This window comes from Phacochoerus africanus, chromosome 15 (genome assembly GCF_016906955.1).
Source record: "Phacochoerus africanus isolate WHEZ1 chromosome 15, ROS_Pafr_v1, whole genome shotgun sequence".
In the NCBI taxonomy this organism is placed as follows: domain Eukaryota; kingdom Metazoa; phylum Chordata; class Mammalia; order Artiodactyla; family Suidae; genus Phacochoerus; species Phacochoerus africanus.
The window spans coordinates 109996684-110009293 of NC_062558.1; the positions used below are offsets into that span (position 1 = coordinate 109996684).

A 12610-nucleotide genomic window follows, 5' to 3' on the forward strand; every position below is an offset into this window, starting at 1 on the left:
ACGACTGACCCTCCTTTGCAGAGGAGGAACCTACCTTTCAGGCCTGACCCACCTCAAACCCTGGTCTGCCCCCAGCATCTGCCGCCCGCGAGGTCCCAAAGAACCCAGTGCTCCACTCACCTGAGCGAAGGTCGCTCTCAGACTGTGAAAAGGATCAGAAGCCTTAAAAAGCACAAACGAGCAGGAGGTGGACAATTTAAAAATAAAACCGACATGTACTCAGCCTGGAATGGAAGCTCCTGATGGGTCCATCCTCCCACCTCATCGCCCCAATTCACCCCAAACCCCCAGCGGCCCCTCCCCCACGGCTCAGGTCGCATCAAGGGCTCCGCTGGCTCACGGGCATCCTGGCCACCATGAAAGGTCGCTGAGTTGTGCACGGGAGGCAGCTTTCCCGACACACATCTCCTCTTCCCAACCTGGAACGCCTTTGCAAACACAAATATTTTTCGCCCTGTAGTTCCAGAGGAGATGTCCTTAAGCTCGGGTAGGCGACCGTATTGTGACCTGATTTCCGTTCAGCAGTGAGGTTTTTCTGTCCCCTGGCAGAGAACAGATAGATGCTCAGCATTCCAGACAGGGCTGGTGGTGGGATTGCTATTTATTTAATAGCTAATTCCACTTAGGTGAAATTAATTTACTCTACCATCATGACTCACCTTGTTTCCTGCCCTGAAGGGCTCCTGTAATTTACACCTGACTGCTTCTCTGGGCTCCGGCTTCCTGGGCTAAGGGTTGGGAGCTGGGTCTTGGGGTGACTCATGTTAGGAGGTCATTTATACACAAGAGAGGTTTTCTCATTATAGACAGAGGAGGGTTACTAGAAAAGCAGTGGTGTTGGGTTTTCTCCCTCCTAATAACTGGTTCCCCTTTAGGCCACCCCTTTCCAAGGAAGTTTGTTTACTATTATTAGACTTCTTCCCCACTCCAAACATGGGCTGCTCCAGTTTATACAGCGTGCAGATGATTCTCTGTCTTCTCCAGGGCAAACCCAGCCCCTGGGTTCTCACCCGCCTCCAGCCCTGATGAAATGTAGGTCAGCGGCACAGTCCCAGAGCAGGTGTCCTGGCCAAGGCATCTGGGCTGCTTTTGGAATAAAAGGCTTTCGGGACCATTGCTTACCAAGTTTATAAACATCTCTAAAAAGCACGGGCTGCTTACTAAAGTTTCCTAAAGAAAAGCCCACTGGCTAGGGTCCCTCACATGTCTTGAGACAGGGGTGAGCAAGGAATCGTTGGTATTGAGGCTGCTGGTGACAGGGCTCTTCTATAGAGACCGGAAGGGTCCCCAATGGCCTCCTGTGAACACCCCAACCCTGAGCTCCTGGCCCCCGGCAGGCAGTGGGGGTGATGATCTGAAGATCTGGTTCTAGCCTTTTGGAGTTACTGCCCCATTCCTAACTCACTTCCGTCTCTGATCCGCTCATTTGCTTGCCTTGGGAGATGCCAAGAGAGAGCAGCCAGAAAGTTGGCCTTGGGGGTCTCCGCCAACACCGTGAATCTGGCCATTTACACAAGGGAGGGCACTGGGCACCTTCCAACTTGTACTCAGTCCCCACTGTCTTTGCCAACAAACTCCCTGTCGGCTGTAGATGGGAGCCCGCCTGCAGCTGGACTCAAGCCCTTTGTTCTGCCTTATTCCCATCATGGCTTTTCACATCCCCTCTGCCCCTCAACAGTGCGCCCCTGAGTCCTCTGCCCACTCCTACCTCCCTGCCTCTGCCGCACGGCACCTTGGGGTAATTAGAATGCCTTCCTCATCATTTTTACCCAGCAAGTCCTGAGTCATTCCACTCTAGCTCAGGTTCCTTCTGCGGGAAGAAATACTCCCTGACCCCACCTGCAGAAAGCAACCCCTCTCGCCATCAAATTCCACTGGTGTGCTGCGTACAGGCTCATCTGGCATCGGAAATGTTAATATTCCTTATACATGTGTTCTCGGCCTCCCCCACTACACTGTGGATGCTGTGAGTCTAGGGACTACTGCTTCACCTTCCGGCCCAGCCTTAATGCACAGGTAGGTCTACAATGAGTGGGACTTGATAATGATCCAACCAGTTACCTACTAGTTGGATCCAGAGTGTAGCTTCCTGCTTCGAAAGTGACTTTTGGTATCAGAAGGATCCCACTTCTAACCTTGACTGCCAACTCCCAGCTCTGTGACCTTAGGCAAGCATTTAACTTCCTTGGGCTTGCTTCTCATCTGTGAAAACAGACACCTAGTGTAATTAGTTCCTGGGCCTGTTGTGGATGTAAGCAAAGTAACACAGGTGAAGTGCATGGTTGGTGCCTTGCCTGGCACTGAATCAGGTCTCAATAAACAGCAGTCATTATTGTTGTCTGATTCATGTGGGGGCTGGTGCCTAGGACTTATCCATTGACAAAATGATAGATACACTGGTTTTAGGGGAGGCAGCCTGGAGAGGATGTTGGAGTGAGGCTTGGGGAGCCAACAAGGAGAGAAATCAGCAGTAAACCCAATCCTGTTTCTCCCAGCTTTTCAACAGCCTGCAGACACAATGGCTTTTAGCTGATTCTCCAGATACTGCAAAGTTTTTCCCAGAGGCAGGTGAAGAGTGACTGTGTGTGACTCCAAAGACCCATACCTGTCACCTGACCTTGAACGTAATAACCAGACCCCCCCAGGAAGGTAGCTCCAATTACAGGCATGGAGTTGAAGGAGCTCTTTCAAGGCGGATTGATTTATTGGACCAGAAATACAGCGCAACAGCCCACACACAGATTCTGCCTTTGGCAAACAGCCCTGCCTGCTTGCTTCTCTCTTGCCCTGATATATTGATCTGTGTGTGTGAGTTGGTGTAGTTTATTGCAGAGGTATATGCGTGCGCTGATTCCCTGGATGGAAGCTCCTGGCTTGGGGGTCCCTGTTGGAGGACTCTCCAAACCTGAGACTAAACGCTTTCTCCATGTGGTGGCTTTAATTTCTCTGCTTCAGGTGGGCCCGGAATATTCCAGAATGCTTCTTGCCCTGTCTGAACCCTCTGCTGCTGAGTGAACTAACGTGTTGTTTTGTAAGGATAGGGAAAAACCGGTCTTCTTTGGGTGCTTGTGCCAGGCAAAACGTCACTGTCCCCATTAGTCAAGAGAAACAGGGACTCAGAAAAGTTAAGGGACTTTGCCAAGGTCAAATGGCAGTAGACCCAGGGTCCACACCAGATTTTGTCCACCTCTCTCTCTCTCTCTATGTGTATACATCATATAAACAAATGACACCCATGCTATACATAAAATTCCCATACACACATATCTCCCATATATAGAAAATACATACGTATTTTAGAGACAGAACATCTCTATAAATAAAATTGGGATCCCACTGTATCTTTTCTATTTATTTATTTATTTTTGTCTTTTTGCCTTTTCTAGGGCCGCTCCCACGGCATATGGAGGTTCCCAGGCTAGGAGTCGAATCGGAGCTGTAGCCGCCGGCCTACACCACAGCCACAGCAACACAAGATCCGAGCCACATCTGTGACCTACACCACAGCTCACGGCCACACCGGACCCCTAACCCACTGAGCAAGGCCAGGGAACCCGCAATTTCATAGTTCCTAGTCAGATTCGTTAACCACTGCGCCACCATGGGACTCCCTCACTGTATCTTTTCTATTAGCATTTCCCCCACGTGATTCATACAGTAATTCCATAAATGTGACTTTAAAAATATTGCTGTTTGATATTCCATCACATGCAGCTACCATGATTAATTCTCTATTTGGGCATGTTTAAGTTGTTTCCAATGTTTTGTCATTGGGAATCACGTTGGATGAATAGCTTGTACCTAAATCCTTGGGGACATCTCTGATATTTTCCTTAGGCTAAGTGACAAGATGGTGACTAACCCATCAAATGGTTTGGCTTTTGGATGTTGGCTTTTGAGTCTCATTATTATCATTATCATTATTATTATTTTGTCTTTCCTAGGGTTGCACCAGTGGCAAATGGAGATTCCCAGACTAGGGGTCAAATCGGAGGTGTGGCCGCTGGCCTACACCTCAACCACAGCAATGCTAGATCCCAGCCATGTCTACACCACAGCTCACCGTAACACAGGATCCTTAACCCACTGAGCAAGGCCAGGGCTCGAACCTGTGTCCTCTTGCATACTAGTCAGATTTGTTTCTGCTGAGCCACAGTGGAAACTCCTTGAGTCTCATTATTAAAGTCAAATTTATGCTGCTGCTGACAGTGTATGAGAGGGTCTTTGCTGCCCACCCTGGTGGTTTTCTATGACAGTTTTTCTCAATTTTATAGGTAAAACATGATCGTTTGACTTTAATTGCATTTAAACGATTCCTGGTGAGGTTACATATTTTGTCAGACTGTTCACTTGTGTTTCGCCTCATTGTGCATTTTATGTTCTTTCAGCACGTGTTTTCCCACTCCCCCCACAGAACGCCGCCCTGGGTGAGCCCCTTTCCCGGCGCACCCCTGCCTTCACCACGGGAGTTCTGTCCGTATCCCATACAACTCAGCTTGGTCAAATGCTCTGCAAACAGAGCAAGTACCAGACAAATGCACGCTCGCAAGGCCCGCAGGTGGCTTGGCCAGCCACATCTGTCATTCCTCCGAGCAGGATGCCCGAATTCCTTCCAGCACCGTAAACCTCCCCTCTCACCCAGACCCTGGACCGTCCCCAGGGGCCATCAGAGCAGGAGGGGGCTGGCCGTGGCACCTAATGACTTCACCAGCTGGGGGTCACGTGCACACGGCTGTGCCTCAGAGGAAGGACTCCCTGCTGCTTTGGGGAAACGGGCAACTGTAAATCAGGTAACAATGTGGCACTGACGTATTTATCTTTGTAAGAATTTTCCATTCTGAAGTTAGCAAGGGACCCATTGCCCGAGCCACAGCCAGTCTGCAGTCATCACTTTGGGAAACTCGGTCCCCTCGGTGAGCTGGATGGGGGAGGTGGGGGCCGGTAGGAGCCAGGGCACCCCACAGGGCCGGGCCCGATCATGTATCTCAGTCTGAACCACATGTTGTCTTGCAGAGGCCAGAGACAGACACAGGAAGTCACCAAACAGTGGGAGACTCTTCCTCGCACTGTGAACACTGCTCTTTTGCCTGCCCCGCCTCCTCCTCCTTCCTCCTCATTCTGAGGGAACGTTTGCCTGGACAGCAGCTGCGCCCTGGGAGGCATGACAGTGAGGCATCCAAGTTAGAGCGGATCTGATCAAAGAGGAGCTTTCTGGCCCTCGGGTGGTGCCAATTAGCAATCAAGGCCAAGGCTGAACTCAGTGTTCCATAATAAGTCACGGTATAGCCTCACAAGTGAATATTAGGCAGCCATGAAAAACAATGTTTTCCAAGGATTTTTATGAGCCTGAAAAATGCTCAGGCCATGAAGTAAGATGAAGGAAAGAAAGGGGTAAAACCCACTCACAGAAGATAGACTATGATCCCAATTATGGAAAAGACTGAAAATATTATAAAATGATGCCTGTGATAATCTCTGCAGATAAGATTAGGTCTGAGTTTTATGTTCTTTCTTAGTACATTTAAAAAATTTCCTACATTAAATATTTGTAACGTTTCTTCACAAGAATAATTCATATTTTGAAAGACCAAGTCTGACTTGACAGGCCCCAGGGCCCTGGGGTTTCACAAGTTCCCATTTGCTACTCAATCCTGCTCCCTCTGCGGGAGTTAGGGATGGCTGTCCTGGTCCTCACCCCACATCCCCTCTTTCCCTTCACCCCTCCTTCCCTCCCTTCATTGTTTGCCTCTTTCCTTCCCTTCCTTCCTTCTGGCCTTCTTTCACCCTCCCGCTCCCCTTGGGCCCGGAAGTCTTTTGAGAACAGCAAACCTTAGAATCCAGACCAAAACCAAATTTTCAACAAGCTCAACATTTTAGCTGTACTGGTACTGCATGGGGCAGGAGTGGCAGGGCTCATGTGACAGCTCCTCCATGGGAAAGGCTTGGTGGGCCCAAAGATCACCTGCTCTGCCCTAGACGCACTGCTTCTAGAAGGGCTGGTTTCGACCGGGTGCCAGGTTTAAAAAAACGATTGCTGAAAAACTGTCTTCTGCAGCATCTAGCAATGACAATCCTATCTCCATCAATAGCATTAGCAGCAAGACCACTGCCGGGTACCAAATGCGTATCTGTGTGTCAAGAATGGACTAAACCATGCTTTATTGTCTTATTTGATCTTTAAAATGACTCCTCTACAGATGAGGAATCTGAGTTTACTGAGGTTAAGTAATAAGGCAGGTATGCGTTCCTTTGCATAAATTTGTCCGGGGAGAAGGGGGAGGCCAGGTCTCAGGGAACCTTCTGCCTCCTCTGTTGATGGGGCCTCTGGACCACGGCCTTGGCTGCTGGGATAGGGAAGGTGGCTGAGAGAGGTGCATTAGCACAGGGACATTTGTGTAACTCTTTCTGACTGAGTGTGACAACCCAACTCACTTTAGAATAACACAGGTTTATGTAGAAAAGGTTTTAGTGATGAAACAGGTCAGACTGGCTCATGGGAGGTAAGAGGTTGAACCTCCAGAGTCGGGAATGTGGGCACCCAGATATCCCAAACCTGCACCTGCTCTGCGCTCACTCCTGACTCCTATTTGCCTGATTCTGGCAGTTTTGACAGCTGGAGAGGCCAAGCACTGCTCAGGCCCCTGCGGGTGACTTTGTGGGGCACTGGGACTGCATCCTTTCTTATAGTTGGCCAGGAAAGTGACACAGTAGATTGGGCCTCTCCCAGGCAGCTGCTAGCGGGCCCAGCAGTGAGGAGAGGATGCTGGTTGGTCAAATGGTCTGTTTGGAGCTGAGGATGTGAGATGACTGAGCATCCCAGACAAGTTTATCCCACATAGTTCTTCCATATTACCTACTCTACTAACAGAGAGAGAAAACTGCAAACTCTCTGTAGAAAACACTGCTATCAATACCACAAAGCCAGGTCATTCATGGAGCCAGGGGTGCAAGGTTAACTAGGACCAAATGTAACGTGTACATTTCTTCTACGACAGTGACTTGAGCCCTGAGAACCTGACTGCCTCAGGCCATATCCTGGGAGGCTGACCCCATGGGGACTTAAACATCTCAAGGGTGAATTCATCTTCCTGGGTTGGTCCGGGGTCACATGCTCCTGAGGTCCCTGAAGACCACGTGGGCTGCATTGCGTCCAGCGGCTCCCATGACACCTCCTCCTGGAAGGGAGTCTCCCATGAACCAAAGCTGGGTTCACTCCCCCACCTGCCATCCCCCAGGGGGCTGCCAAGGTGCCGGCCACAGAGCAGAGCTGGGATGCCTGACAAGTGGTGCTGGGGCCACAGGTATCAGAACCACTTGGGATGATTATTGAGACAGATGCCAGGCTCCCCTCCAGGCTTCCTGCATCCGTGCCCTGGGGAGGGGTCAGTGCAGCATCCAAGCAAGCCCCCCATCCCGCGCCCCCATCTGAGAGCCAGGTAGACTCAGCACAGGAAACTAGAACAACAGACAAACATTTTGGGGAGAAGACATGGAGCTCAGAGGAAGCATCTATATGAAATGTACCTCAGCGAGGTCCACTAGGCCTGGGGTGGGAGCAGGAAAGCAATTTTTTTTTGTCTTTTTGCCTTTTCTAGGGCTGCACCCATGGCATACGGAGGTTCCCAGGCTAGGGGTCTAATCGGAGCTGTAGCTGCTGGCCTATGCTACAGCCATAGCAACTTGGGATCTGAGCTGCATCTACAACCTACACCACAGCTCATGGCAACGCTGAGTCCTTAACCCACTGAGCAAGGCCAGGGATCGAACCCGAAACGTCATGGTTTCTAGTCGGATTCGGTAACCACCGAGCCACAGCAGGAACTCCAGGAAAGCATTTTCAATTTGAGAAAGTGTCCTCTGCTGATCCTTACTAGCCTAAGAGAGGGATGGGGAATTTAGCAGCAGGGTCTCCCACAACCCACAGTGGGAGTTTGGAGATCTTTCCGCACTGGGGCACATCCCCAGGCCTCAGCAGGAGGTGAGCTAACGTGTGGGCTGTGGCCAGAGAGTTCTCAACACAGAGAAGACTTTTCTCCCGGGAGTACCCTGCTCCCCTCCTTGCACCCTGCCTCCTGCCTGCAAGTCTCTGACATCTGACCAGCCCTCCCCGCCCACACAGGGTATTGGGACCGAGGCTCACTCACCAGGATGGGCCCCACTCCCGCAGAGGTACAGCCCCGGGAGAGGGCAGCGGTAGCTGGAGTGCAGCGGCACTGGGCGGGCAAAGTAGAGCTGGTCCAGGGTCATGGCGCAGTGGAATATGTTCTGTGGGAGGCAGGGCCACAGTCGTTAACATAGGAGTTCCTAGTTTCCACTGCCTTCGCGGGGTTTCCTCCCCTCCCTGTTCTCCCAGGAAGGCTCTCCTTCCAAGACATTTTCTCAGGCTCTTGTGATGCAGAATGAGCAGGGGAAGAGAGAGGACAGGGACTAGATGCACTTAGAAGCAGAGTAGAAAGCCTTTACAGAGTCTGAGCAAACTGACTGGGAAAGGAAAATCAAAAAAAAAAAAAAATTGCTGTGGACTAGGAATCCCCCTCACTCTGTTTGAAAAAGAGAAGACTGTGATTTATTTTGGTTGCTGGAACGTTTCTTTGGCCAAGATGCTTATCTGAGCCTGGGCCCTAGGGTCCAAGCTCTGGCACCATCACAGTAAGTGGCAGCCAAGGGCGTTGGGACCTAGGCTGGGTTCCGTTCCACTGGCCTGGATTGGCCCAGCCAGGGAGGGAGGGTGCGGCTGAAGGGCAAGGTCACGGCTGAGGGGCAGGTTTGGACAGAAGACCAACATCTGCTGGATGTCACCATGGGGATGTCCTTCTGGCTGCCCCCCAACGTGTCCCAGACTGAGCTCCTCCTCCTCTCTCAAGTCTGCTCCTGTCCTGTCTCCCCTGCCCCCAGTGGATGGCATCACCTTCCTCTTCTTGGCCCCAGGTGGACCCTGCCCATCGCCTCCGCCTGCCCTCTGCCCGCCCTTTGCATGCACATTTATCAAGACTTCTGGGAGTTCCCATCTTGGCGCAGGGGTTAACGAATCCGACCAGGAACCATGAGGTTGCGGGTTAGATCTCAGTGGGTTAAAGATCCGGCGTTGCCGTGAGCTGTGGTGTAGGTCGCTGACACAGCTCGGATCCTGCGTGGCTTGTGGCTATGGTGTAGGCCAGCGGCTACAGCTCCAATTAGACCCCTAGCCTGGGAACCTCCATATGCCACAGGAACAGCCCAAGAAAAGGCAAAAAGTCAAAAAAAAAAAAACAAAAAACTTCTGCATCTGCCTGCCCTACGTCGCCACCTCCAGGTCTTCCCTCTCCTTCCCACTGCCTGGCCTCCCTTAATCTCTACCTGGCCCAGCGCCATCTAATAAAAATATATATAATGGCAGCTTTCCAGTAGCCTCGTTAAAACTCAAAAAGAAACTGGTAAAATTAATGTTAATAATAGATCCAAAATATCATTTCATCATGTGATCGGTCTAAAAATTATTGCCGAGACACATTACCTTTTTGCACTCCGTCTCTGGAGTCTGGAGTGCATTTTATGACCTGAAGCACATCTCACTTTGGCCTGGCCACGTTTAAGCGCTTGACAGCCACACGAAGCTGTGGCTGCTGTATGGGACCTGGCCTCCTAACCAGTCCCCCTGCCTGTGGGCTCAATGGATTGCTGACAAATCAAAGACAAGTGTGAGGACATCTTGGAGGGGGAGGTCCCTCTGAAGAGAGACAAGTGGGAGAGGCTGAATGGATGTCCAGGCCCGGGGGCCACAGTCCGGGGATCTCAGCAGGTGCCGCCTCTTCTGTCTGCATCTCCTCTCTCCTACCCCATCCCTTCGACCGGACTGCTTCTCTGTCCCCTCTCTGCTGCAGTCTCTGCCTCTGTCCTCTCTTCCTGCTGAAAGCTGGGTATGAAGGGACAAGATAAAGCAGAGTGGGCATACCCGAGACAGGGTGGCGCAGGGACAATGTGACGAGACCCCAGTCCTATACTCACCCCCCCAGGAAGATCAAAGATTCTCTCCAAATCTGGAGGTGTGAGGATGTCTCTGCCCACCACGGAGCCCTTGAAGCCGGGGGCATAGGCCTCGATACAATCAAACACTGGTGCCGCCCATGCCGGGAGACGAGAGGGCATCAGGAGGAAGAAGAGGCATTACGATTATACAAGTTAGCAAATTTACTAAAATTCATTAAATGCTACACTTAAAATTGATACTTTTTCATATGAAAATTATACCTCAATAAGCAAAAGGCAAAAAGAGTCCACAGACAAACAGACAATTCATTACCAAGGCCAGTGGGTCTAAGGCTAGTCCAGCTTCCCAACTCTTTCTCACCTTTTCACTCCCACTCTAATAATGGAATTACTTGTCTCTCCTTGAATATGCAAAGATTTCTTGACCTTATTGCTCTGTTCAAGTTATTTCTTTTGCTTAGAATGCTCTTTGTTGCCTGGTTAACTCCTATTCATCTGTTAAAACCCAGCTCAAATGTCCCTTCCTTTGGAAAGCTCTCCTTTTCTGTCTGGCTCACAGTTTCTTCCTCTGGTTTGCACAGTCCATTGTGCTATAGGATCGGTTCATTAGTGTCTCCCACTGGACTGTGAGCAACCCGAGGGCAGGAGCTATGTCTTCTGGGCTTTCTTAGCCCAGTACCTGACCCCAGTAGGCACTCCTTCACTGTAAATTTAGGTTTCCTTGGTTACTCCTCTCCCTTAGCACAGGACTTGCAGGTGTGAATCCTGATTTGGGCAGTCAGGAGGAGAGGGGTCCATTTGGGCCCCATGGCCAGCTGTCACCACCGAGACAGGACAGTCTAGCCCTCTTTACCTCTATCTGCGTAAGTGTTTCTCTCCAGCTCATCCCAGGCTTTGCCTCCAGCCAGCGTGTAGGGCGTGTACTGAGTGAAGAGGGAGATGACGTGGCAGCCGGGGGGAGCCAGGGTGGGGTCCAGCGAGGAAGGGATGCAGAGCTCAATTATAGGTCTGTGTGGGATACGGGGAGATGGGGTGGGCCTAAAGAGCAGCACCTGCCGGGGGAAGGGCTGGGGAGCAGCTCAGGGATTATAGGACAGAAGGAAGCTCTGAGATGGGAGGCTGCCAGGGCTGGGCCAGTGATCTCCATCAGCTATGGTGGGATTTACTTGCATGGGTTTGGCGGCCGCCAGGACAGTCCAGACCACCCATGGGGAGCTCCCTCATCCTCAGGCCCCAGCCAGACCTCCAGGCTCCGGCTCTCTGGTCCCACCCAGCTCAGAGGGGGGCAGGTGCAGCCTGTCCCCACCTCCCCCACCACACACCCTGTGCTCCAACCAGCAGCTCAGTGTCTTCAGGGGCCCCCACCTGTGGGAAGGCAGGCCATCCACGGCATCTTCAAAGGCCTGATGGATACGAAGGGTGTCCTCACAGTTGAGGTGGGTGGAGCACTGGTGATGGGGCAGCGGCTGGCCCCTGGGAGTATTGGGGGCTGCCAGGAAGTTGGGCAGCCTGTTGACAGCCACTGAGAGACCAAAGAGGCAGGGGGGCGGTCAGAGCCCAAAGACCTGTGTCTTCAGCTCCCTGGGATTCTCCATCTCTACCCATCACCTGCTCACCCACATGGTGGACTAGGAAGGAAAGTATGAAAAGGTGTTTCACCTTCAAATTGGGGGGCGGGCTGGGGGTCAGGGAATAGGATGATGATGCAGGTCAGTCCTTTCCAGACCTGGAGATTCCTCACTCACATAACCTCAACAGAGAGGTTGCACTCTGCACTCTGGCACACCTCTTACCGTTGATTTTGGTAACAGGTGACTGGGTGTCCAGCTGGGAGATTCTCTGCACGAACTCCTCGGGAAGCCACTCCTGGAAGGAGAAGTTCCACAATGGAGGTGCCGAGGCCCCAAGGGGGGCTGTCATCCTCCTTCGCTCAGACTGATCCAGCAACCTCCCTCAGAGCTCAGCCAAGCCACCTCCTCCGTGAAGCCCTCCTGGACCCTTCCCGCTCAGCTCTAACCACTTCTTCTTTTGCACTCTTCCAGCAGTCCTGACTGCAAACCAGCTCCTGCTACGAATATGACCAGTGGGCTGCAGCCTTTCTCCTCTGATCTGTAAACTCTTAGAAATCTCAATGACCTCAAATTTGTCTTAAGATGATTTTTGGGGGGGGAGGGGGCAGTTCCCAAGGCATGTGGAAGACCCCAGGCCAGGGATCAAACCACTCCCTGGGCCAGTGACCTGAGCCACTGCAGTGACGATGCCAGCTCCTTAACCCACTGAGCCACCAGGAAACTCCTTAAGACACTTTAGAACTGATGTTTGTTGAATTTTATTCATGGACTCACTCAGAAAAAGTGATGCTTTGTCTCTAAGAATAGTTGGGAGCTCCTTGCTCACACACGTATTACATCTTTGGTGGGTAGGGAAGGTGTGGCCAATTGCAAAAACTGCCCCAAATCCTTGCCCCTCCCTATATGCAGTGTGTCTTGTTACATGACCAGCCGTTGTGGGCTTGTTACACAACATTCACACGGCAATGGATACCTGAACCAAACAGTGGAATTGTGTGGAGGGGAGAAATCAGGATAGTAGGGAAGCTGCAGAAATCACACTTGGCTGAAAGTCAGACCTGGGTTCTGGCTCT

General features: G+C 51.5%; 1 protein-coding gene across 10 annotated transcripts in view; it reads right to left on the reverse strand.

The window, feature by feature from the left end:
- Window positions 1–294: 294 nt before the first annotated feature.
- PYROXD2 (pyridine nucleotide-disulphide oxidoreductase domain 2) overlaps window positions 295–12610 on the reverse strand; it is a 32122-nt gene continuing 19806 nt past the window's right edge. For 6 of the 10 annotated variants that reach the window (XR_007132308.1, XR_007132310.1, XR_007132307.1 and 3 more), the window contains 6 exons: window positions 11760–11832; window positions 11332–11488; window positions 10820–10974; window positions 9985–10091; window positions 9494–9892; window positions 8145–8265 (listed from right to left, as the gene is read on the reverse strand). Coding sequence is in view for 3 of the 10 variants with exons in the window: in XM_047761541.1 (XP_047617497.1) it covers window positions 7105–7175; window positions 8145–8265; window positions 9985–10091; window positions 10820–10974; window positions 11332–11488; window positions 11760–11832 (684 nt within the window). In the remaining 7 variants the exon portion in view is untranslated. Of the gene's footprint in view, window positions 543–6142; window positions 7176–8144; window positions 8266–9493; window positions 9893–9984; window positions 10092–10819; window positions 10975–11331; window positions 11489–11759; window positions 11833–12610 lie in introns of those variants that run through there. The other 4 variants (XM_047761541.1, XM_047761539.1, XM_047761540.1 and 1 more) reach the window with 3 other exon arrangements.